This window comes from Trichomycterus rosablanca, chromosome 1 (assembly GCF_030014385.1).
Source record: "Trichomycterus rosablanca isolate fTriRos1 chromosome 1, fTriRos1.hap1, whole genome shotgun sequence".
Lineage (NCBI taxonomy): Eukaryota > Metazoa > Chordata > Actinopteri > Siluriformes > Trichomycteridae > Trichomycterus > Trichomycterus rosablanca.
Window position 1 is genome coordinate 42162706 of NC_085988.1, and position 26434 is coordinate 42189139.

The 26434-nt window shown below is 38.3% G+C and overlaps 1 protein-coding gene across 5 annotated transcripts in view; it reads right to left on the bottom strand.

Moving 5' to 3' along the window:
• LOC134321360 (GRAM domain-containing protein 2A) overlaps positions 1-26434 on the bottom strand; it is a 64087-nt gene that overhangs the window by 34617 nt on the left and 3036 nt on the right. For 3 of the 5 annotated variants that reach the window (XM_063003104.1, XM_063003081.1, XM_063003088.1), the window contains exons 2-3: positions 26242-26333; positions 17203-17322 (exon numbers count right to left, since the gene is read on the bottom strand). In XM_063003104.1, coding sequence (XP_062859174.1) covers positions 17203-17312 — 110 coding nt within the window. In that variant the 5' untranslated portion in view covers positions 17313-17322; positions 26242-26333. The remainder of the gene's footprint in view (positions 1-17202; positions 17323-26241; positions 26334-26434) is intronic. The other 2 variants (XM_063003095.1, XM_063003113.1) reach the window with 1 other exon arrangement.

A 26434-nucleotide genomic window follows, 5' to 3' on the forward strand; every position in this document is an offset into this window, starting at 1 on the left:
AAACAAGGCTGGAAAGTGGGAAAGGCCTATAGGGAGAATTTAGCTACTAATCTATGCATTTAACATGCTAAATTCCACACAGACAGTAAGGCAGGTGGTGATCAAACACGGGTCAACACAACCTTCACTTTCACATTATTCATTATGAGTAACTGCTTCATCTTCATCGCTGTTGCTGTGGGCCTTTCTCAAAAACATTACACACATGCTCTTATTTCCACTCACTCACACACAGGAGCAACTTGTCTTTCTGAGGTGGCATGCCAGCACAGCAGGTAGTGTGGGTGGCACACAGAACCAGGGTCCTGAAGTATGGATTAAAAGCTAGCCTCCGGTCTGCTTTGGTTTCTTTCAGTTTATTTGAACTTCATATTCCTCTACCTACAAAAAACACTTGATTGCCCCTAGGTGTAAATAAGTGAGATAATTAGGGAGTGTGTCATAACCCTGTTTATTGTGTATTTCTTTCTTGTGTTTCTGGGTGGTGTCTGACCCATCAAGTGGTCATTAAAGGTGATAAAATGAACTACACCTATTGGCATGCTTTTAAAATGTACAAAAAACCTACCCAGACATGGGAAGAAAATCACATTATCATCATCAAGGTGGTAGCATGTAGTGTTGGTGTATATTCTAAATATTTAAAAGTGAATTGCTATCATCACATCCACTGAATTATTTTAATTCTATTAATGCAATTGTATCCAGTTACCCTAGTTATCTCTCCTCCACTGCTGCAGACCCTATCCTGGCCGAGAGGGCCGTAACAAACACAAACCCACATGTGAAGTTGCCGGCTGCTTTTTCTCACCTGCACAAGGTAGGCTCATACTGTATCGTTTATGGAGAGTCATAAACTGATCACCTTTATTCCCTCTGAGCAGGTGCCTTCAACCTGCCAGCAGAGGCCATTATTGCAGCATTAGCCAATCATGTCTGTGGCAGACATTAGCCAATCATGTCTGTGGCAGACATTAGCCAATCATGTTTGTGGCAGACATTAGCCAATCATGTCTGTGGCAGACATTAGCCAATCATGTCTGTGGCAGACATTAGCCAGTCATGTTTGCGTGCAAGCGCCTAGCTGGCCGGTAGCAAAGCTACACTTACAAGCTTGAGATCTCAACACTGGTGGGCTGTTGATTTACCGCTGTGCCACCCAAGCAGCCTCATCCACTGTGAATTTTGAGTGCCCTACAGCTTGGTTTTACTGGTGGGCCATTGTCTTCATGCCCAGGAATACAAATCTAACCATAATGTGGGTAGTCAAGCAAGTTGAGGCAAGGCCTGGAGCTGGAATAAAAAAAGCCCACACACTATCCTGGCTACAAAAGATGAAAATATGATTCCCATTTACACACTATTACTCACTAAACACATGAATATGGTCATTAGCATTCATCTGTCCCAAATGTTTCTTTTACAGCTATATAGTTTTTGGTATCATGTGAGGATGCAAGCAAAGATGGATTGTAGCTCACTACTATGTGCCAAGGTCTGTGAGAGAATAAAAAAAAACATTTAACAAGCACAATTGCAAATAATTGAATTCTCTCTCACCATCTAGTATGCATAATATTGTAAAAAGATAAATATAGCTACAGTGTATCACAAAAGTGAGTACACCCCTCACATTTCTGCAGATATTTAAGTATATCTTTTCATGGGACAACACTGACAAAATGACACTTTGACACAATGAAAAGTAGTCTGTGTGCAGCTTATATAACAGTGTAAATTTATTCTTCCCTCAAAATAACTCAATATACAGCCATTAATGTCTAAACCACTGGCAACAAAAGTGAGTACACCCCTAAGAGACTACACCCCTAAATGTCCAAATTGAGCACTGCTTGTCATTTTCCCTCCAAAATGTCATGTGATTTGTTAGTGTTACTAGGTCTCAGGTGTGCATAGGGAGCAGGTGTGTTCAATTTAGTAGTACAGCTCTCACACTCTCTCATACTGGTCACTGAAAGTTCCAACATGGCACCTCATGGCAAAGAACTCTCTGAGGATCTTAAAAGACGAATTGTTGCGCTACATGAAGATGGCCAAGGCTACAAGAAGATTGCCAACACCCTGAAACTGAGCTGCAGCACAGTGGCCAAGATTATCCAGCGTTTTAAAAGAGCAGGGTCCACTCAGAACAGACCTCGCGTCGGTCGTCCAAAGAAGCTGAGTGCACGTGCTCAGCGTCACATCCAACTGCTGTCTTTGAAAGATAGGAGCAGGAGTGCTGTCAGCATTGCTGCAGAGATTGAAAAGGTGCGGGGTCAGCCTGTCAGTGCTCAGACCATACGCCGCACACTACATCAGATTGGTCTGCATGGCCGTCACCCCAGAAGGAAGCCTCTTCTGAAGTCTCTACACAAGAAAGCCCGCAAACAGTTTGCTGAAGACATGTCAACAAAGGACATGGATTACTGGAACCATGTCCTATGGTCTGATGAGACCAAGATTAATTTGTTTGGTTCAGATGGTCTCAAGCATGTGTGGCGGCAATCAGGTGAGGAGTACAAAGATAAGTGTGTCATGCCTACAGTCAAGCATGGTGGTGGGAATGCCATGGTCTGGGGCTGCATGAGTGCAGCAGGTGTTGGGGAGTTACATTTAATTGAGGGACACATGAACTCCAATATGTACTGTGAAATACTGAAGCAGAGCATGATCCCCTCCCTCCGGAAACTGGGTCGCAGGGCAGTGTTCCAGCATGATAATGACCCCAAACACACCTCTAAGACGACCACTGCTTTATTGAAGAGGCTGAGGGTAAAGGTGATGGACTGGCCAAGCATGTCTCCAGACCTAAACCCAATAGAACATCTTTGGGGCATCCTCAAGCGGAAGGTGGAGGAGCGCAAAGTCTCGAATATCCGCCAGCTCCGTGATGTCGTCATGGAGGAGTGGAAAAGCATTCCAGTGGAAACCTGTGAAGCTCTGGTAAACTCCATGCCCAGGAGAGTTAAGGCAGTTCTGGGAAATAATGGTGGCCACACAAAATATTGACACTTCAGGAACTTTCACTAAGGGGTGTACTCACTTTTGTTGCCGGTGGTTTAGACATTAATGGCTGTATATTGAGTTATTTTGAGGGAAGAATAAATTTACACTGTTATATAAGCTGCACACAGACTACTTTTCATTGTGTCAAAGTGTCATTTTGTCAGTGTTGTCCCATGAAAAGATATACTTAAATATCTGCAGAAATGTGAGGGGTGTACTCACTTTTGTGATACACTGTACATGAGCTGGGGAGTACTTCAGAAAACCATTGACACTTAACACAGTTCAGCTGCTGCATTTAGAAATGCAACATGAAACTCTAACACACAAAGAGAAGGCCATGCATCAATTCTATGCAAAAGCACTAGTAAGTTATCAGTGCCTGAGCTCATCTCAGATGAAACAGAAGACAGTGTAAATGTTTGCTATGGTCAAATAAGTCCATGTTTTAACTTGTTTTCAAGAGAAATGGACAGCCAGTTCTCATTGTGAAAGTAAATTGGTTTTGTTTATTAAGGATTTTGTAACCATGCGGAAAAAAGTTTAAACATTTAAAAGTTGAAGGTGTGAAATTCCTGATTTTACTAACAAAAACCTTACACCTTAAAGCAGAGAAGAAACAGGAAACAGGTCTGAAGTAAGTAAGGCTGAACTAAGAATTTTGTAACTTTAAGAATTGCAAAGCAAAGGTTAGTACAATTTAGTACATCAGAAATAAATTGCACTTGCTAGCCTACTGTCCACTATTTACAGTATTTGTAACTGAGATTGTGTATTTTAGTTGTAGATTTCTTTTCATTAACCATGTTGATTTTGGAAGATGGAAGGAACCACAAAAAACCCAGTGCGGACATGCACACTACCTGCTGTAAAAACATTATGGCCAAAAAATAACGAAATTGACCCAAAAGAGTAAGCTTTTATTTTTTTTTATAATTAATTTTTCCCACTTTTTTCCCCCAATTTTCTAGTCGTGTCCAATTACCCTGAATGCGTCCTCTATACTGATTCGACCCTTCACCGCGGACTGAGGACGTCTCTCAACTGACATACGCCCCCTACGGCACGTACAATCAGTACAGACTGCATTTTTCACCTGCACGAGTCGAGTTCATACACCGACGGGCACTGTGTACGGAGGGCCACACCCCCATCAGCATTATTCCTTAGCCCTGTGCAGGCGCCATCAGTCTGCCAGCAGGGGCCGCAGTTGCAACAGTTATGAGGACCTATGATCCGACTTTTTACCCCTAACCCTGAACAACAGCCAATCGTTGTTCATGCTGCCACCCAGCCCAGTTGGAAGGCAGAGCTGGGATTCGATACGATGTATTCGAAACCCCAACTCTTGTGTGCTAGCGTACTTTACCGCTGCGCCACCTGAGCGGCAGAGTAAGCTTTTTTAATAAACAGCACATCAAATATAAACATACACCCAGAAACCTCCCATATTCACTTATGTGCATACACTTTCACACTTGTAAAGACCCTTTTAAACAACATTTAATATGGTGCTAATAGATAAATTCTGTCATTGGAAATAACATCTTTTTTAGATGTCTATAATAGAAGAGTTGCTTTTAGGTTGAATACTACTTCAGATCAATTTTAGTGCAATGACAATCATGTTTATTTAGCAATATAATAAAGAGAAATATTAATTGACAATTTTACAGCAGCCTGTTTTTAGTTGAAGCTAGACCATTTAAAAGTCATCAGCCATCCAAAGTCAGCACTATTTGCCAGTGTTCTCTCCAAAGGCACACCTCAAAGACCCATCCACTAACTCTTCTTCTTCTAACTCTCCATTGTGCTCGGTGGTTTCAGTCTGCCTGCCACTTTTTCTACTGTTTACAGAGCCTGGGGGAGAGACACAATTGTTTTTCCTAAACCTACAGTCCTATACAAACATTTGAACAGCCCAATTCCACGTTTTTCAAAAGTAAAAATAATGCAACACATTCTTCACAGAAAACACTTTAAAATATGACATTTTTCTATAAAAAATCTAGAATATGAAACAATCGATCCCCTATAATTTTAAATTTAGAAAATAAAAGTAACTGTTCATTAAAATGTGCAGAAGTTTGAGTAAAATGATAAATTGTTAAGGTCAGTTAATTTTTTCTAAGCAAATAAACAAAACATAGGATTTGACAAGGAGTGTAAATATTTACATAACACTGCCCGAAAAAGACACCACCCCAGCATTTACATTTACACTTAAAGCATTTAGCAGACATACTTTTCCAGAGTAATGTACAGAGGTTCTTTAAATATTCTATTATAAAAATTTTCTCACTTACTAGTACATACAGTAGTACAAACAGGTAACAGTCTAAGAGGGCAATTTAGTTAACACCCTTTTAGAAGGAGATTTGCAAAAGAGCAGAGAAGTAAAGCAAATGTGTTTCTTTAATATATGTGAGTGTAGGGCTGTGCGATATAACTAAAAAAACCTCATATCTCAATATGCTTTTGAGATGTGGCGATATACGATACGATTCAATGTAAACTTAATGTACAATGGCAGGCCACTGCCCGTATTTTACCTTATATTGTTTATAAGTTATCTTAAAAACACAAAACATTGTAGTTCTGATCAATTCTGACAGAATTACAGTGTTTATATGTTGTATTATTACAGGCTGTATTTGTATTAATATTGACAATATTTATATTAAACCAACCAGCAGAATCTCACAATCACATTTCTGCTCCGTTTTACTTCAAATAAATGAGCATCAAAAAAATCCAGAAAAAGTCCAATATTTGATAATGCTTTGCTATCATTGCAAAATGAAAGCACACGGTAAACAGCAGCACCGCAACCCAGATCAACCACACAGCAGCATAAAATCATAACCGCTGCTTACCTGAGCTTCTCTTCTTCAAATTGAGATCAAATCTATATCTGTGTGTTGTTCCATTAGGGATAAAATCTACATTTTTTCTTCTTGGCGACCATCTTGTATATCTCCAGAATATTTCTAGAATATAAAAATCCATTTCCAACTGTGTTTGTCCACATAACTAATGAAAACCATCTCAGATAATTTATTCACTCGGCTTTCCTGGTAAAAAGCTGAAACTGGTAATTCATGAATCTCTTTAACAAATGAACTGATTCATTGAGTTGTTCACACACAACATCATAATGAAATAGAGTGAGCATAACAAATGAATCTTTACCATAGATAAGAGCACAGCTTCCTGATTTGATTCCAATGAATAATTTGTTTGAAAAGAGTAGTTTTTGACTCGTTTTAGTGATTCAGTTTGCATGTGCACGCGCCCACCCACTCATGCGTGAAAGAAAGCGTGCTGAACACTGCTTTTGTGCTCTGTTTTAAATGTTCTCAAATAGTAACCTGTGTATCGTAGGCATACTCGATATATCGAATATGGTCATTTTCAGCATCGTGTAAAAAGTAATATTGAATATATCGATATTTGCGATATACCGCCCAGCCCTAGTTTACTTATGAATCCGGTAAAGTTGTTGAAAGATTAAAGTTGTTCGTTCAAACAGGCAGAAATTTATTCCACCACCTGAAAGCCAGAGAAGAGTCCTAAGGCTTATTTTCTTTTAGTCTTGAGGAATGAGTCAGGCTGTGTCAGCCGTGTGTCTCAAAATGCTTGTGTTGGCAAGCCTCACTGATTTCAATATAACACAAACACCTACAGAATTCTAGTGAATGGAACTCCACAGTGGGATGATGTGGCAGTATTTGGATAGAGTAAAACCAGGTGTGCAGCTACATTTTAAAATTAGTTAGAGGGGGCTGAATTTGGACATGGTAGGACTTGCCAAGAGGAAGTTGCATTAGTCCAGTTTCAAAATGATAGAGAGAAATAATTAAATCCTTCCTATGTTGAACAGGACAAACCTGAATAATTTGGTCAGGTTACTAACATAACCATGTAATAACAGAAATGATTAAATGATACAGAACTACTCCAAGGTTTTGACATTATCAGACTGTGTGATCTAAGAGTTATTTAAGGTGAAGTCACGATTTTGGCATATGTGAATGCATATTCAGGAACATATAAGCTCAGGCTTGCTTAGGTTAAGCTTTAGGTAATTAGCCAGCATCAACAGATATCTGCCGCATAAGATGCAAGCCTAGACCTGAGCGTTAGAGTTGAATATCATTAGATATGACTTCACAAAACTAGTGGGTGTATTGAGAAGAAACAGACCATGTACTGAACCCTTTGGAGGTAGGTGTACCTTGTAACTCAAAAGCATTTTCAAATGGATTAGTAAATAGGAGCCGATTCTGATTATTATAGAATGACATTTGGGTCTTTTTTTAACAAAGTTAAAATCAGTCAAAGTTGGGACAGTATGAAAAATGCAAATAAAATAAAAACACAGTGTTCCTTACATTTACTTTGACTTTTATTTGATTGCTGACAGGATGAACCTGAGATATTTCAATTTAGTGCTAGTAATGAGGTGAAAAAACTAAATAATGATGTGATTTCAAACAGGTGATTGTAATCATGGTTTGGTACAAAAGCAGCATCCAGGAAAGGCTGAGTCTTTGATGAGCAAAGATGATCAGAGGATCTCCAGTTCGTCAACAAACGTGTGAAAAAAGGAATCAGGAGGAATTTCAGTGCATAAAGGCCAAGGGCGCAAGCTTAAGCTGAACACCCGTGATCTTTGATCGCTCAGACGACACTGTGTCAAGAACCGCCACTCAACATCCTAGATGCTCTGAGGCATCTAGGATGGACCATCACACAGTGGAAACGTGTATTGTGGTCAGATGAATCAGCATTCCAGGTCTTTTTTTGAAAAAATGGATGCCGTTTGCTCCGGACCAAAAACGAAAAGGACCATCCAGACTGTTATCAGCAACAAGTCCAAAAGCCAGGGTCTGTCATGGTATGGGGCTGTGTCAGTGCCCTTGACAAAGGTCATTTACACTTCTGTGATGGCAGCAGAAAAGTACATTGAGATCTTAGTGCAACATGTGCTGCCTTCAAGATGTCATTTTTTCCAGAGACCTCCATGTATTTTTCAACAAGACAATGCAAAATCACATGCTGCACACATTACAAAGGCGTGGCTGCGGAAGAAGAGGGTACGGGTACTGGACTGGCCTGCCTGCAGTTCTGACCTGTCCCCAATATGGAACGTGTGGAGACTTTTAAAACGAAAAATGCGACAATGACGACCCCGTACTGTTGCACATCTTAAGACGTGTTTGCAGGAAGAATGAGACAAAATAAAAGCTGAAACACTAAATCACTTGGTATCCTCGGTGCCAAAACATCTTTTAAGTGTGGTGAAAAGGAACAGCAACATTACAAAGTGGTAAATGCTTTACTGTCCCAACTTTTTTTGGAATGTGTTGCAGGCCTGAAATGCGGTTATGAATGTTTATTAATAAATGGAATGAAGTTGAGCAGATAAAATATGAAATATATCAGGTTCATCCTGTCTGCAGTCAAATAAAAGTGAAAGTAAATATAAGAAACTCTGTGTTTTTTTATTATTTGCATTTTCGATACTGTCCCAACTTTTTCTGATTTGGGGTTGTAAAAAAAATAGGGAACATGATGTTTAATCTCCAATAGTGATGGGCATGTGTATATGTGTTTAATCATTCTAACATTAAGCCAATCACAAATGATTGTCAGTTTATTAGCAGTTCACTAGCTGGCCGGTACTGATACCATATAGATTTTTCTATAGTACTGCATTGTTGATAATAATAGACACGTGCTTGGTTTACAGCCATATACAGGTCCTTCTCAAAAAATTAGCATATTGTGATAAAGTTCATTATTTTCCATAATGTAATGATAAAAATTAAACTTTCATATATTTTAGATTCATTGCACACCAACTGAAATATTTCAGGTCTTTTATTGTTTTAATACTGATGATTTTGGCATACAGCTCATGAAAACCCACAATTCCTATCTAAAAAAATTAGCATATTTCATCCGACCAATAAAAGAAAAGTGTTTTTAATACAAAAAAAGTCAACCTTCAAATAATTATGTTCAGTTATGCACTCAATACTTGGTCGGGAATCCTTTTGCAGAAATGACTGCTTCAATGCGGCGTGGCATGGAGGCAATCAGCCTGTGGCACTGCTGAGGTGTTATGGAGGCCCAGGATGCTTCGATAGCGGCCTTAAGCTCATCCAGAGTGTTGGGTCTTGTGTCTCTCAACTTTCTCTTCACAATATCCCACAGATTCTCTATGGGGTTTAGGTCAGGAGAGTTGGCAGGCCAATTGAGCACAGTAATACCATGGTCAGTAAACCATTCACCAGTGGTTTTGGCACTGTGAGCAGGTGCCAGGTCGTGCTGAAAAATGAAATCTTCATCTCCATAAAGCTTTTCAGCAGATGGAAGCATGAAGTGCTGCAAAATCTCCTGATAGCTAGCTGCATTGACCCTGCCCTTGATAAAACACAGTGGACCAACACCAGCAGCTGACATGGCACCCCAGACCATCACTGACTGTGGGTACTTGACACTGGACTTCAGGCATTTTGGCATTTCCTTCTCCCCAGTCTTCCTCCAGACTCTGGCACCTTGATTTCCGAAAACAGTACTTTGGACCACTGAGCAACAGTCCAGTGCTGCTTCTCTGTAGCCCAGGTCAGGTGCTTCTGCCGCTGTTTCTGGTTCAAAAGTGGCTTGACCTGGGGAATGCGGCACCTGTAGCCCATTTCCTGCACACGCCTGTGCACGGTGGCTCTGGATGTTTCTACTCCAGACTCAGTCCACTGCTTCCGCAGGTCCCCCAAGGTCTGGAATCGGCCCTTCTCCACAATCTTCCTCAGGGTCCGGTCACCTCTTCTCGTTGTGCAGCGTTTTCTGCCACACTTTTTCCTTCCCACAGACTTCCCACTGAGGTGCCTTGATACAGCACTCTGGGAACAGCCTATTCGTTCAGAAATTTCTTTCTGTGTCTTACCCTCTTGCTTGAGGGTGTCAATGATGGCCTTCTGGACAGCAGTCAGGTCGGCAGTCTTACCCATGATTGCAGTTTTGAGTAATGAACCAGGCTGGGAGTTTTTAAAAGCCTCAGGAATCTTTTGCAGGTGTTTAGAGTTAATTCGTTGATTCAGATGATTAGTTTAATAGCTCGTTTAGAGAACCTTTTCATGATATGCTAATTTTTTGAGATAGGAATTTTGGGTTTTCATGAGCTGTATGCCAAAATCATCAGTATTAAAACAATAAAAGACCTGAAATATTTCAGTTGGTGTGCAATGAATCTAAAATATATGAAAGTTTAATTTTTATCATTACATTATGGAAAATAATGAACTTTATCACAATATGCTAATTTTTTTAGAAGGACCTGTACTTTGCAAACATCTAAAAGGGCTATGACATGTCGCAAGTATGAATGTGAAACTTTCCTGTTGTGTTTACTGACATGTTTTTCACTTATACTGCAGCCTTAAATCTAAGCAAAGTGAAACTAGATAGGGCCCTTAGTAAATTATTCATAAGCAGCTAACAGCAGTAGAAAACCAATCAGAGTTTCACATAGCATGCCACACTTACACACTTGTTCACAGCTGACACATACAAATGACACAGAATAAAGTTAATTTATAACAACTGAGCGCATCAATTACATGAATAATGCCTCAGCATGCAAAACAGTTGTGATTACTGGATAAAAATAAGAGACTACGAAAGTTAAATGCCATTTTCTCTTTTTTTCACCAATAATTGAAAATGCAGCATTCACTGGCATGATAGATTGGGTGCATATGTTCCTGACTGCCTGTAGGACGTGTAAATGTCCATATGTGAAAAGCTTTTTATTAGAAATCCATATCTGTGCGCACACTGGTGTTATAACTGCTATAATGTAAACAGCCTGCTCTGTGCCAACTTTCTCCCTTGGCACCAGGACTTAGTAATAGAAAAATACAAACTGCCACTGGGACAAGAATGATATAATGGCTATTTATATTATTATATACAACAGGTAGTTCCGACCTTACAATCTGATTGGTTGAGAAGCGTTCTAAACGTGCTGATATTCGTGATAACAGCACGGCCTTTTCACACCACAACTGTATTACTCCGCTGACGCGTTGCCATTAACGACAAGCTTCATGCACACAAATGCGCACGCAGGCAACACAGCCTTTTTTTCCCGGTCGCGTTTTAAATCCGTTATCTGATATACAATCTAGCGCACTGTGTAGGGAACATAACCAATTGTCTAATTCACTATCTAGTGCACTATGTAGGGAACATATATCCATGATCTGATACACAATCTAGTGCACTATTTAGGGAACATTAATGTGTTTGTTACGCGAACAGTTAGTTAAGCCAGTTAGCAGCTCCTAGTAGTTCTGTTTTCATCCATAGCCTTTGGTGTGTGCGAGAGGTTTTTTTATTTCTTTTTTTCCCTTCGGAGGTTCTTGCTTTCTTCTTCTTCTTGTTCTTACCTCCCTAAAATGAGTTTTTGCAACTTGGGATGTCTGCTTTGTAGTGTTAAACTTTATATTCGTTGTGGAACTACTTTTTGGCGGAAGGTATTGTCAATATTAAAGCATATTTAATATGAAATTCAGGGCTTCTTCGATTTATTTTCTTTCTTTATTTTGTAAAAACTGTTGTATAAAAGCAATAGAACACTCGAGGTCGTGTGTTATCGCGAATAACATCACGACCAAATCACAGCCGTGATGTTATTCGCGATAACACACTCCCTCTCGTGTTCTATTGCTTAAATAACCTTCATTAAACATATTTTTTAAGTAAAAGGATATACATTAACTCTTTAATGCTGAAACATCCAGGCTCTCTGAATTTAAATCAGCCCTCATGTATTAAAATTTTTTTAGGATTTTTTGTTAAGCACTTGGCACATGAAGCATGTATTGGGTTCATCCAATGCCAGCATTAAATAAATTGTGTTGATGGGGCCAAGATTTTAACTAGTTATGTTCTGAAACAATTGAATCAAATCATTTATTCATTTTCAGTCATGCTTTATTCTGATTAGGATAATTGCAGGTACACAGCTAACCCAGAAAAATTATCTTAAAATGTAATCTGGGCATCACACATTCATCTTACACCCATCCCATCAGCAAGTATTTTTATAAGATGCAAGTAAAAAAACTAGAGTATCTGGATGAAACCCAGACAGACATAAGAAGAGCATGGAGAACTTGCAGATGGTGAAAAGATCCTGGAGCTTTGCAGCACCCACACTACCTGCTGTGCCACTAAGCTCTGCTGACGATAATACCGTCGACACGCCAATGGCAATGCAAATCACTTTAGTGTGGACAGTCTCACCTGTGCTTCAGTGAATCCAGACAATTTTGGCTCTCAGCATAAAGTGACTTTGGGGGTTTTGTTTAACACTGGCAAGAGATCATAGGAAATAAGTGCATTTAAACCATCTATTTATTTATTTATTAGGATTTTAATGTCATGTTTTACACACTTTGGTTGCATTTATGACAGGACAGTTACTGGTTACACAAGATTCATCAGTTCAAGTTTAATGTCAAACACAGTTATGGACAATTTTGTACCTCCAATTCACCTCACCTGCATGTCTTTGGACTGGACATGCAGAGGAAACCCAAACAGACATGAGGAGAACATGCAAACTTCACACAGAAAGGACCCGGACCGGCCCACCTGGGGATCAAACACAGGACTTTCTTGCTGTGAGACGACACTGAGCCACCGTGCCGCATGGTCAGGCCACAACATTAAGTAACATTATAGAATTTGATGGACTATACTTTACAATGTAGCTTTGTTTTTAATTGTTCATTCCCTTCTGTACTACATATGTTAAATCTCATACAGATCAAAGTTAAAGTTTGTCTAAAAAGATGTATAGTTACATCAAAAGATGTCTCATAAGTTAAGAATTTAGGGTAATCCTTTACAATAAAAAACAGAACGCCACACCTTACCTTCTGACTAAACTGAAACAGTCTGCTATTGCTGTTACTACAAAACAGAAAACAATGTATGTTTTGAAAAATAGCTTTTTCTATTATTTAGGATTATGCAGACTCTGAGACTGATAATCTGTTAGTCACCTAACATTGAAAAATGCTTCCAACACCAGTAAATTAAAATAACTTTGTTCTCGCTAAACAGGCTTGGTCTTATGTAAGAAAGATTATTGAGGTGTATGCAAAAAGAAAGAAAACATTAACATTAAAATTAAATGTGTGTATGTATGTATATACATTAAATTTTAACCACGTGCAGAAAATTAGATGTTCTCTATTTATCATATTTTATTATATATGCTTTTTTATTACTTTGCCTGGTCTTCCTTAAAGTCGCTTACATCCTTACGATGGCCCATTTTTCTGCTACCAGCACATCAACTTGCTGCCTTATTTATACCACCGACTGCCAGATGCCACTGTGACAAGATAATTAATGTTTTTCACTTTACCTGTCAGTGGTCATGTTATAGCTGATTAGTGTAAGTGACTTAACGCCTATTTTGATCTCTGTGTATTGCCATACTATGCCTGATGCAGTCATTTTTGTCATTCATGTCTTCAAAAAAGTCTTAATCCCATATATCCATTAAAATCAAAAGCCGCATTGTAGGTCTTTATAAAGCAGAAAAGTCATATCCTGAAATTTATGAAATACATAATCAGGATATCAAGATTCACTTGTCTAAAATTAAGAGAACTGACCACACTTTTCAAGTGACAGGTTCTATAGCACAGAAAGCAGGTTCTAGAAAACCAGTCATAAAAACTCTCATAAAATTACCACAAGGAATTCAGAACATCAAGTTGTTTAACTGAGAACCATTACAAGAAGCTGTTTTCATCAAAACAAAAAGAACATTGCAGACAGATTTTTGGCCCTTTATGGCCAGAATGATTCTTAGTGGTTTGAGCGTGTTCTCTGCAGTGGTAAGTATGCTTTGAGCTGTCTACTGATGCTTCAGAATGCTGTCTTCATAGGTCAATTAAAACATTCAACCCAGAATGCCTATCCACCACTGTAAAACATGGAGGAGGTGGAATCATGGGGTGTGTTTGCTGCATCTGGTGTTGGTGAGCTAATGTATTGTGAAAAGACCATAATTGCAAACAAGTACCAGAAGTTATTACAGAAATGGTTGCTTCCAAGCCTGAACAAGTTGTATGGTAGAAACAGAAGATAACAGACCATTTTTACAAGACAACGCATCAGAACACACAGCAAACACAACACAGTCATGGCATGAGCGGCATTCTTTGTTGGTGATGTTTTGGTTAGGTCAGTCACCAGATCTTAACCCCATAGAGAATATATGGGTGCAGATCATGGACAAATTGGCTTGCACAAAATACACACAGGTGAGTTATCAGCCAGCATCTGTAATGGCATGGGTGATCTGCATGTACAGTATATGAAGGTAACTTTGATGTGGAGGCTAATATTGGTATTATGAAGGACATATGCTGCCTCTATGTCTATTTCAGCAGGACCTCATTCATCATTTAGATTCAGATAAGTGCAATTCGATTCAGCTTTGGTCTCTGGCTGGAATATTTCAAAACTTTTTTTTTGGTGAAGCCATTTTCGCTCTGGTTCATTGTCGTGCTAAAAGGTAAAAGTCTCCTTAGCAGTGGCCTGAAGGTTTTGTACCCAAATTGGCACATACTTAACAAATTCCCTCCACTGTGACTAAAGTCACAGTTCCAGCTGAGGAAAAACAGCCTCAAAGCATAATGCTGCAACCACTTTGTTCCTAAATCTAGAAAGGGAGCCTCTAATTGTGCTTTGGATTCCTTTATTTAAAAAAGAGGGTGGATTAGGCAAAAAGGCAAAAAACTGCTTTACATTTTATTAACCATAAAGTGTTGTAATAGTAAAATGTTCAAAAGGAATTTCAATGGTCACAGAAAATATGTTAAGAATTTCTGACCAGAATTTATGCAAGGAGGGACATGTCCAAAACGTGTATATACGAGACCTGTTTGCATCTGTCACAAGTAGGATAAATATTATTGTCAAATTTGGATAACCTGGCCTTGGTTAGGTGAGCTTGATGAAGAATTTTACATTAAATCAGTCCCAGTTTTGCACAAATAGATGAAGAGTGAATCTGATGTCTCTTCACGTCTCCTCTGAAATCACACATTCCAAATCCTCCTCCCACAGAGTTTTGTTTTTAACAATGGGGTTGGGTATAATGAGTGACTAAGATTATGAATAATGGATATTGCAGCCTTTAAGGTTGAAAATGGTTTCAGAATGGAATCAATAGGTATGGCTGCTGGGAATTTTAGAAACACTGAGTTTACATTACAAACATAGCCACAAATCTACAGATACCAAAAGTAATTCTGTTTAGGGATAAAAGATTTCTGACAGCTGATGGAGGGACACAAAGATATCCTCAACATAAAGGTCTCCTAACATGTTAATACTCAGGGTAGACCAAGCTTAGAATGTTTTATCCATCAAGAAGGGGAATAAATGATGCGAAGTCCGTGTTGAAGTGTCTTCCTGAATGAGACGCAGGCCTAACTTAATTAAAAAAATTAATCTCTTTAAATGTTAGAAAACAAAAAACTTGCGTACAGTACTATCAATACTTACAGTACATGTATGTTACCAATAGAGTTAGATTATAACTTGTGTATAAGAATAAGTAAAATAATATCAATAGTAATAACATTAATAACTACCAATATTACTAATAATAGTAATAACAATAACAATAAAAGCCATAATTATAATAATTATATTAATCATTATATCAAACGCAACACTGGATGAACTAAATATTCGCACCAGTTCCTTGTAAGCTGGTACAGACAGAGGTCATAGCAGCATTCGAGTCATCAAAGGTGTGTGAACTACAGAATTGTTGGACATAACAGTCCAAATCTGATACCAGAAAAGGTGCGCAGCTGTTGTTTCACAGCCCCAAACACAGCCTGTTTCTTGGTAACAGAAGTAATCAGCAAAAATGAAGAGATTATAGTTCTGGTACCTCAACAGCAATGAACAGTAGACTGAACCCAGTTGCCTATGTAGGATCTCATTCTGGATGTGGAAAAGGCAACTCTAATCGTGTTGTTGTGTGATGTTCTCTGTCTAGTAATGGCACATCATCTCGGCCAAGAAGATCCGTTAACAACTGTGCAAGTTAGTCGGACGTTGGCCTTCCAAACCCTCCGGTAATCCAACTAGATGGATGCTGTTTTTACCAGATCTCCTTTCCAATTCCTCACATTTGTCTGATAGCACACATATCTGAGATTTCAAAGCACTGACTGTACATCTGAACATGTATGCTCCGGGTCATTAAATGTTCATATGCGTCACTCTTGAGTCTTAGAGGCTCAGTTGTGCTCCTCAGTTCATTTTGAACCAAATGCCAGCAACATTAATGACGTTATCAGCGTCATGGGCAATGGAGTAGCTTCAATGAATTGCAAGAAGATTGCAGGGTGATGGCTCTGACACCCCACCTCATTTTCACTTATTGATGTAGATGTTTGTTCAACCCTTTTTGCAGGTGATCATTTATCACTGTAGGTGTTTATTTAACACCTTGTTAAATAAATACCTACATAGTTTTCTGTTCTGTCTTTTGCTGCAAAACCAGTCAGTATGGTACAGGCTTAGGCCTGTATTACATTTACATTTTCGGCATTTAGCAGACACTTTTATCCAAAGCGACTTACAGTATTGTGACAGCATATATTGCCTAAGCAATTAAGGGTTAATGGCCTTACTCAAGGGCCCAACAGTGGCAACCTGGCAGCGGTGGGGCTTGAACCAGCGACCTTTCAATTACTACTCCAGTACCTTAACTGCTAGGCTACAACTGCCCTATAGAATAGAGAATGGCTTTATTTGTCATATATACATATACAGACGTACAGTACAACGAAATTCTCTTTTTGCGTATCACAGCCTGTTTGGAAGCTGGGGTCAAAGCGCAGGGTCAGCCAGTGCACAGTGCCCCTGGAGCTGAAAGGGTTAGGGCCTTGCTCAGGGGTCCTACAGTGGCAGCATGGCAAAGCTTAGATTCGAACCCTCAACCTTTCAGTTGATAGCCCAAAGCTCTACCCAACAGGCTACCACATGTCATATTAAGGCCATATTATTGAGAACATCTGTCTAAAAGAAGCATGGTATAGCATTAAATGGCATTTGTGTGTGGGTGCTTGCAGTTCTCACATGATGCCTTGTCTGAAGTTTGGATGTGGGTCATCCTCCTTTTGGGGCTCACTGATCTCTGGTGGAATTACAGAGGCTGCATCATCACTCAGATCCAACTGTTCCGCCATAATCCTTGGTCTGGAGAATTAGAAAAACATTCCAGGTCATTGGCGGATATCTGCCACTACTAACATAAAAATATTTATTATATACATGTTGTAAAACCATGTATTCAACCACTTTTTTATGTCTTATACTTTCTGTGCATATGTTTACATTGAATGTACACTCAGAATAAACCTGACCAACAATGACTTATGTAAACACACATTTTGTGAATCAATATTTTAGCATTTAAAACTATACAAATGTCAAAGGACACAACTGCCTGACCACTATACTGTACAGATAAAGTAAAATTTAACAAAGATATATTTACTATAAATGCAAAGTACTACAAGTAAGCTCAGTGCTATTGGCTTTTCTCTCAACCTGAATTGTGTTTCAGCAATTCACTCCACTACAGCCAGAAACCTTAAACTCCACATACCGTTTCCAATCTTACTTTAATTCTGTCTCCAAATCAGCCATCACCTTAGTAACACTGCTAGTCTCCATGTCTCTCTTAGCTTTCATGATGCAGAGATACTAGTCCATGTGTTCATCACTTCATGTCTGGGTAATTGCAATTCACTTTTCTCTAGTCTCACTATTAAATATCTAAACAAACTGCAAAGCATGCTAAACTTTGCTGGCGGGCTACTCACACTAGGAAATCAGCCCATATCTCTCCTGTTATTCAACAACTTCCCTTCTATTTAATTATTATTGTTTTCTTGATGCTACTTTCTCTTTTATTTGCTTGCAAAGCAACCCTGTCTGTGACATGTACTCTAGAAATATGTTAAAAATGAATTCTTGAGTCCTTGAGATTTGAATTTACTGTCTTATTTCGGATCACTGGTTTGCTGCCAAACACAAAAACAGTTCAGATTCTGATAATAGACAGATAACCTCACCTTCACCTCAAGGGTTTTTTTTATAGAAAGTGGAATTCACCACCTGGTGCTAGTACAGAGATACAGTAGTGTTCAAAAAAATAGCAGTGATTTTAAAAAAGTGAATAAAGCACAAAATCATTATAATAACTTTTATTTCCATAAATGCAAATGCACTGAAAATATTACACCTTCAATTCTAAATCAAAACATTAACAACATTTAGTCAGTTTGTGTTCATCCTTTACAGAAAGTTAAGAAAAATGAATATTAGGCTGTTCAAAAAAATAGCAGTGCCAGCATTTTTCTTTAAAAACTCAAAAAATGTATCTATAACATGAAAAAATGTTTGAGGTTTCACTTTACTTTAAATGACTGAACTAATATTTAGTGGCATAACAATTGTTTCCAAGATCTGTGTTGCATGGAGTCGACCAACTTCTGGCACCTCTGAACAGGTATTCCAGTCCAGGATGATTACACTACATTCCACAGTTCTTCTGCATTTTTGGGTTTTGCCTCAAAAAAACACGTTTCAGATTTCAGCCCACAAGTTCTCTATGGGATTGAAGTCAGGGGATTGGGCTGGCCACTCTATTACCTCAATCTTGTTTGTCTGTAACCAAGATGTTTTGGGTCATTGTCATGTTAAAACACCCATTTTAAGGGCATTTCTTCTTCGACATAGGGCAACATGATCTCCTCAAGTATTCTGATATATTTAAACTGATCCATGATCCCTCGTATGTGATAAATAGACGTAACACCATGGTATGAAAAACATCCTCATATCATAGTTTTGTACCACCATGCTTTACTGTCTTCACAGTGAACTTTGGCTCGAATTCAGTGCTCGAGGGTCATCTGACATACTGTCTATGGCCACTTGACCCAAAAAGAAAAATTTTGCTTTCACCAGTCCACAAATGTTGAGCCATTTCTCTTTGGACCAGTCAATGTGTTCTTTGGGAAATTTGAACCCATTCAGGACGTCTTTTTCTTAACAACGGGACTTTGCAAGGAGTTCTTGCTGGTAAATTGGCTTCACTTAATCATCTTCTGTACTCACTGGGAACTTCAGATGTTCCCAGATTCACCTTTCTGGAGGTGATCATTGGCTGAGTATTTGCCATTCTGGCTATTCTTTGATCCATTAGTTCCACGCTTCCTTCTGCGTCTTCCAGGTTTTGGTTGTCACTTGAAGGCATTTGAGATCATTTTAGCTGAGCAGCCTATAATTTGCTGCACTTCTCTGTATGTTTTTTCCCTCTAAAATCCACTTTTTAATCAAAGTACGCTGTTCATCAGAACAATGTCTGGAACAACCCATTTTACCCAGTATTTCAGAAGGAAATGCGCTATGACCAACCTGTGCAACATTTGCCATGCTCCTACCTTAAATAAGGGCCAAAATTGACACCCGTTCTTCTGCAGAATGAATGATTTCACCAATTGAACTCCTCACTGCTATTATTTTGAACAACCCCCTTTCAATCAATGCTTCGATTACTCAGAATGAACGGCATGCATGTCCTAATTGTTGGGTTTGTTTTGTTTTCAATACTCTGCTACACTTTCAAGTAAATTTTTTGCTATGTAGAAATAGCATTTCTACTAAAAACTTTGATTTATCAAGTTAATGGTGTTGGACTGCTATTTTTTTGAACACCACTGTATAGTCTTGATGTCTGTCTTGACTTGTGGGATGAAGGATGTATGGTACAGAACAGGGTTTAATAAGTGCTCTAAGGTAGATCAGGAGCAGTCAATTTTTGGCTTTGTAGGTAAGCATCATTGTTGTAAATTTAAAGCAGGTGGCTACAGGAAACCAGTAAAGAAAGAACAGCAGTGAGGTGTACATGTATCTGATAGTGGACATGGGAACACCTGCCAGGAGGGAGTGACAACAGTCCAGCTTGGAAATGATTGACAAGAATCTTAGCGGCTTTTATACAGAAGAATGGCCAAATGTTTTTGATGCTGTAGAGTAAGAACCACCATGATAGGGTCGGGTTAGCAACATGTGCCGAGAAGCACAGCGCCAAGGCTTCATACATTTTCAAATTTGAGAGTCACTAAGACAGCATTTTGGCATGGATACAATGAATATACTGTACATCAGCTCAGTCTTACTGGGATTAAGTTTTACATGATGAGCTGTGAGCTGACATTCATAATGAGACATCTGCCAGACATGATGAGATGCAGGCTGAGTTCTGGGTGTTAGAGAGAGGAAATGACAAGATGAGCTAAGTATCACCAGCAAATGAAAAGTAAGAGAAGCCATGGGAAGATATGACCTTACTAAGAGCAGGTATATACTGTAGAGATAAAAGAACCCTATGACACCTGGTAAAATTGTACTTTCTGGTACAAAGTCATTCACTGCCATGCTGAACCAGTTATTCCAAGGTTTGAGAGGGTAGTCAGGAAAATGGGGTGATTGGCTAATATAATTTGTTTACCTCGAACTATAAAGTTAATATTGCATTAAACAATTACTTTCACCAACTTAACAGCTATAGAACTATCAAATACATTAAGGATACCACAACAGACATAAATATAGATTTGAAATTAAATTAAACACTACATTTGTAAGTCCATATGAAAGTGAGCTGATGATTTAAGCTACTTGATTAGGAACCTAATATTATACATATTATTATGAACTATAACAACACATAATTTACTCAGTAAAAAACTGGACAGGGTAACAGTATTACCTAAATCTTGTGAGTGAGAATTCTATTAATGCAACCCAGATCACCTAAATCCCAACTAGTTTTAATATCTTTAATACAAAACTCACTTTTTTTCTATTATTTTTATGCATTTTCTCCCATTTTCTCCCAATTTAGCGTAGTCAATTTGTCTTCCGCTGCTGGGGGATCCCTGATTGCAGTCGAGGTGGATCTATTGCTTCTCACGCCTCCTCCGACCCGCGTGCAGCCCTTAATGGAACCCCTTCCACCCATGCACTCTGCACAGGTGCCTCTCTATCTGCCAATCAGGGTCCTTACACAGCCGCCCACATAGTCCGGTCATCCCGCCCCGCAGGCACTGCCAATTATGCCCGCTAGATGGCACCCAGTCGACCAGTGGCAATGTCGAGTTTCGAACCGAGGAGTTCAGAATCTCGACGCTGGTGTGCTAGCGGAAAATAACGCTGCGCCACCTGGACGCCTGTAAATCACTTTTATTGAGCAATTTAAAAACTCTATGCTACAATCACCAATGCAAAATACCTTTTTTGTCTTATAGATAAATTGTTTAGATTTTACACTCTAATAAAGATCTTTGAGGCAGGCATTACTTGACATTTATTTCAGAACTACTTTCTGTTAGCAGTTCAAAGATTAGAAGAAACTTAAAGAAGATACAATAGTATCTCCACACAAGTGGTTCAGACTTCTCTAATAGCTTCCCAAGCATGGGAAAAAGCTCTGTCATGTGTATTGCTGAACAGGCTGATAACAAGCACTAAATATAGAGGTGAAAATATCAGAGAAAGCAAGCAAGCAGACAAGACTCAAATGCATTTCCAGAGCCTGTAAGGGCTTCAGCTTTTAAACCTTAGCACAAAATACACAATATGATGAATATAATAATTATGTGTTGAAAACAACACATAAAACCCAAAATAAATATATTTACATTATATAAGATGTCTTTAGACAAGATTACAGTGGGATAAAGGTACAGCCAACAAAATAACTATGTAATTTCCCAAAGCTGGATTTAATCACAGGGCACCTTTTCAAAACCATTTAAGTATCAAAAGCCAAAGTAAGAACTTATGAGCCTTGTAAAATATAATTCGATTTGATATATCAATTTAATTGATTCCTTACAAGATGGCAAAGAATGCCTTTACAATGCATCCGGAAAGTATTCAGCACTTCACTTTTTCCACATTTTGTTATGTTACAGCCTTATTCCAAAACGAATTAGATTCATTCATTTTTCCCTCAAAATTCCACACACAATACCCCATGATGACAAAGTGAAAAAAGTTTTTGAACATTTATTAAAAATAAAACACAAAAATATAACATGTACATAAGTATTCACAGCCTTTGCTCAATACTTTGTTGAAGCACATTTGACAGCAATTACAGCCTCAAGTCTTTTTGAGTATGACGCTACAAGCTTGGCACACCTATTTTTGGGCAGTTTTTCCCATTCTTCTTTGCAGAATCTCTCAAGCTCCATCAGGTTGAATGGGGAGCGTCTGTGCACAGCCACTTTTCACTTTGTCATCACGTGTGTAAAATTTTGAGGGAAAAATTAATCCAATTTAATCAATTTTGGAAAAAGGCTGTAACATAACAAAATGTGGAAAAAATGAAGGGCTGTGAATACTTTCCGGATGCACTGTAACTCACAATGTGACCTGCCAAGTTGTGTGCATAATTTATTTATTATTTGCATGGTCACATAACAGCCTATAAATATGAGCTAAGTTTACAGGACCATATGCACACTATTTCCTAATGATTTTCAGAGTGGTAATGTCCATATACAGTACATACTGCTAAAACTATTCAAAAGTGTTTTATTTTAATCTAAATTAAAGTCATGTACCATATATGGCCTCCCTAGTTATCAGATTTAAACATTATTGATCATTTTTGGAAAGTTAACAGGCCTGCTTTCATCCCACAATGAACAAGTACACTTTCATCTTAAAGAATGTGTAAAGAATTAAGCTCCAACATCCTACCGCAAACCATTCCAAGCCTGTATGACAGCATTCCAAAAGGATCAAAAGCTGGAGCTGTTATGGAGTCAGTCAGTATTCCTATTCTTTGCTAGTATTAATAGTACAGGTTTCTGTTCTGTTCATTTTCTTAAATAGATGTGATGAATCGCTGAGAAACATCTTTCATACTAAGTTAGAATTATGTTTAGGTTTGTTTTTAGTGTCAAATTCCAAAGGCGGAGCACTTTTTAATCTCTGTCCATTCATGCATCTCAGAACATGTATTTGCATGCCAAAGCCCAGCACTTAAACATGCAACTCATACCACAGGTATACATGAATAACCATCAAACAGACTAAGTGAATACTAAAAGCAATACTACGAAATATAAATGGATGTCTTATGCTGTATATAATAAAATTATGCATTTCACATTTTGCTGTTTGTAAAATCTAAGTTGTTTATTCTTGCTTGATCTTAGACATTCTTTTTAGTCCTTATGTACAACGTACTGTATCTGTAAATTCCAGTGCTGTGCTACAGTCCAAACACAGAGAAGACAGTGAGGAAAAGTGGTTGTTTTGCTGGAAAGCATCCAGCATGTGGGCAAACAAATGGCTCTCCAAAGAAAGCGTGCAGCTAGTCAGAGAACTTGGCACTACGTTTGAAGATGTGATTGGAATCAGGAGATGGAGAATAAGCTGGCACACATAGTGCCAAAACCCCACAATAACCTTTTATGTCTTTTAAGTCTTGCCTGGATCCACGAAAAAGAGTACATACAATAAGACTGAAATGTACATTGACAAATGTCCATGTTCTAAATGCCACACTATAACTTTGGCATGGCCTTGATGTTTGTTTAACCAGGGATGCATATTTTGCTAATTTCTTTTAATAGATCATTAGATCATTAATAGACAAGCTTTAGCGTGCCATTTAAGTATAAAACATCATTGTTTCATATAAAAAAGCTATATTTTTACCTTTACTTAATAAAAACAGTGTATCACTGAGAGTGGCAGTAATGTAAAACAGTAACAAGAACGTAGATTTTAAACAAAGTCTGCAGCAAACAGTTCATTAAAAGGACTAATTAAAATAGAGTAAATCTGTATTTTAAAGCTTTTAATGACAGCACTGGTGAAGTTTTTATAAAATGATAAGCAGAGTTTTACTTTTATACTGGGACATGATGCAAAATATCCACATCATTTCACATGTGCAGAGTTAACATGTAGTTTAACTCCATATTGACTTCTGTTTGTAATGTTAATGTGTAATACTTCCATCAGTGATTTAAATAATATAGACATTAAAAAAGCTTTCTTGTTTAAATTAGAACTGTAGAGCTCTTCGCGTTTGTAAAAATAGGTGGCACATGCACACTGAATCTGAGTCTCGAATCAGCTACCGAGAGAGACCTCTCTAGCACCACTCTCAATTCAGATTAAGTGTCAACTGTTGGAAATGAATTGAAAAGACATTTTTAACTGACAGCATTTACCAAACAATAATTTCCTGGTTGGTTATTGGTTAACTGTTTAACATTCCTAACAATCTCTCATTAAAAATCAGCAACATTTTGACAGCTCCATAGTTAAACAATAAAAACATAACAGTTTACAAAGAGGTAAAATGTAAATGTGAATGTATAATTTGTGGCTCATATATTTCAAACTATTAAAAGCAACAATGTTTCAAACAGCATACCATCATACTAAATCCTGTTTATAATTGGAAATATTGTTTGTAATTAGTAGCCCCCAAATGGTGTCATTGCAAAGACAGTATGCATCTTCAAATGCAAAACAGCCCATTTAAAAGTATGCAAATGCCAAGCTGCTAGGTAACTTTTTTAATAGTTGCTGTATTAGTGGTATTCATAATAAAATAGTTTAAAACATTTGTCTAAATTCATCACACACATCTATCAACTCAGAAAGAAAAATCAATAAAGTACAGAGAGACCCAGGGACTGGCTAAATAGTACTAATAAATAAGATTTGCCAGGTACTTTTAAAAAAATGTATTTAAGCATTTTCTCCCATTTTTCTTCCAATTTAGTGTAGTCAATTTGTCCCCCGCTGCTGGGGATCCCTGATTGCATTCGAGGAGGGTATATTTACTGCTCACGCCTCCTCCGACCTGTGCACAGCCCTTAGCGAACTCATTCTTTTTCACCCATGCATTCTGCACAGGCACCTCCATCTGCTAATTAGGGTCCTTGCACAGCGTTAGAAGACCCCATCCACATAGTCCAGTCATTCGATAGCCACACGATAGCCAATTAGTGTCTGCTGCAGGCACTGCCAATTATGCCCGCTAGATGGCGCCCATCCAACCGGTGGCAACACCGAGGAGTTCAGAATCTCTGCGCTGGTGTCCTAGTGGAATATCCCGCTGCACCACCTGGGTGCCCAGGTAGTTTTGACCTGCTTTGTCATAAGTGTAATCTGGCAATCACAGTCATTAAGTCACCAAGCAACCAGCAGGACACCAGCCAGAAACCACCTAGTAGCAACAAGAAAACTGCAAATTGGGTGAACACTGCAGCAATTATGAATCTGCTGACCGGCCGACACAGCCAATTGTAACAGCCACGGCGCTCCTCAATTATAGGTGGGAGTGGCGGCAGCTATGAAAAAGAGATAAGCTTCAACTGGCCATGATTGGATTAAGTGAAAAAGGGGAAAAACGAATATAATTAATTGGTTAAGAAGAAAAAGAAAAAAGTGGTGCTTCCAGAACTACCATTTAGAGATCAATGCCAACAGTTATTCCCATTTGAAAGGAGGATATTATAGACAATCCCACATGACATCATTGAGAAAAATTCTAAAGGAAAAAGACATTTCCATAACTTATTTACGTATAGCCACAGGTTAACAAATGACCACATTATGTTTTAACAGAATACAACAGACAGAAAAAAACGGTGAATTATACAGGAGTTCTGTAAGTAATTTCATGCTTAATGTGGCAGCAGAGAACTAAAAACTGTGCACTGGTTAAAAACTACATTGGTTTATTTGGTAATACTTAATAATAGTTAATACTTTTACTTAATTTGGCAGGCAAATGGACAAAGCAGCCTATGGTATTCGTTCCAGTGGCCTATAGTTCTGCTATACTTTTTAAAGTAAGCTGTACTTTTATATAAGATCAGTAGTGACTTTCAGTATATGGTTACATTTAAACATGCAATTTTGTCTAAACTTAAAGGCTGCTTTATTGAATTTTACAAACAGAGTTGTACATCTAAACAATAATTATTTGGGAGATGAATCACTAAATGTTTAGAAAAATTAAAGTCTATTTTAAAGGACTTTATAGGAATCAAGAATCATTACCCTTATTTATGACCAAAAAGCACAATACTGCTCTTTATGGAAGCCTGAAACATGTTGCTCAGCTGAGACAGTTCCCTTAAACATCTTGTCATCTGCAAGAACACACACACACACACACACACACACACACACACCTCAATTTGGTCAGCAGAGTAGGGTTAGCCTGTGGATTAAGCCCACTGGTGGAATATGC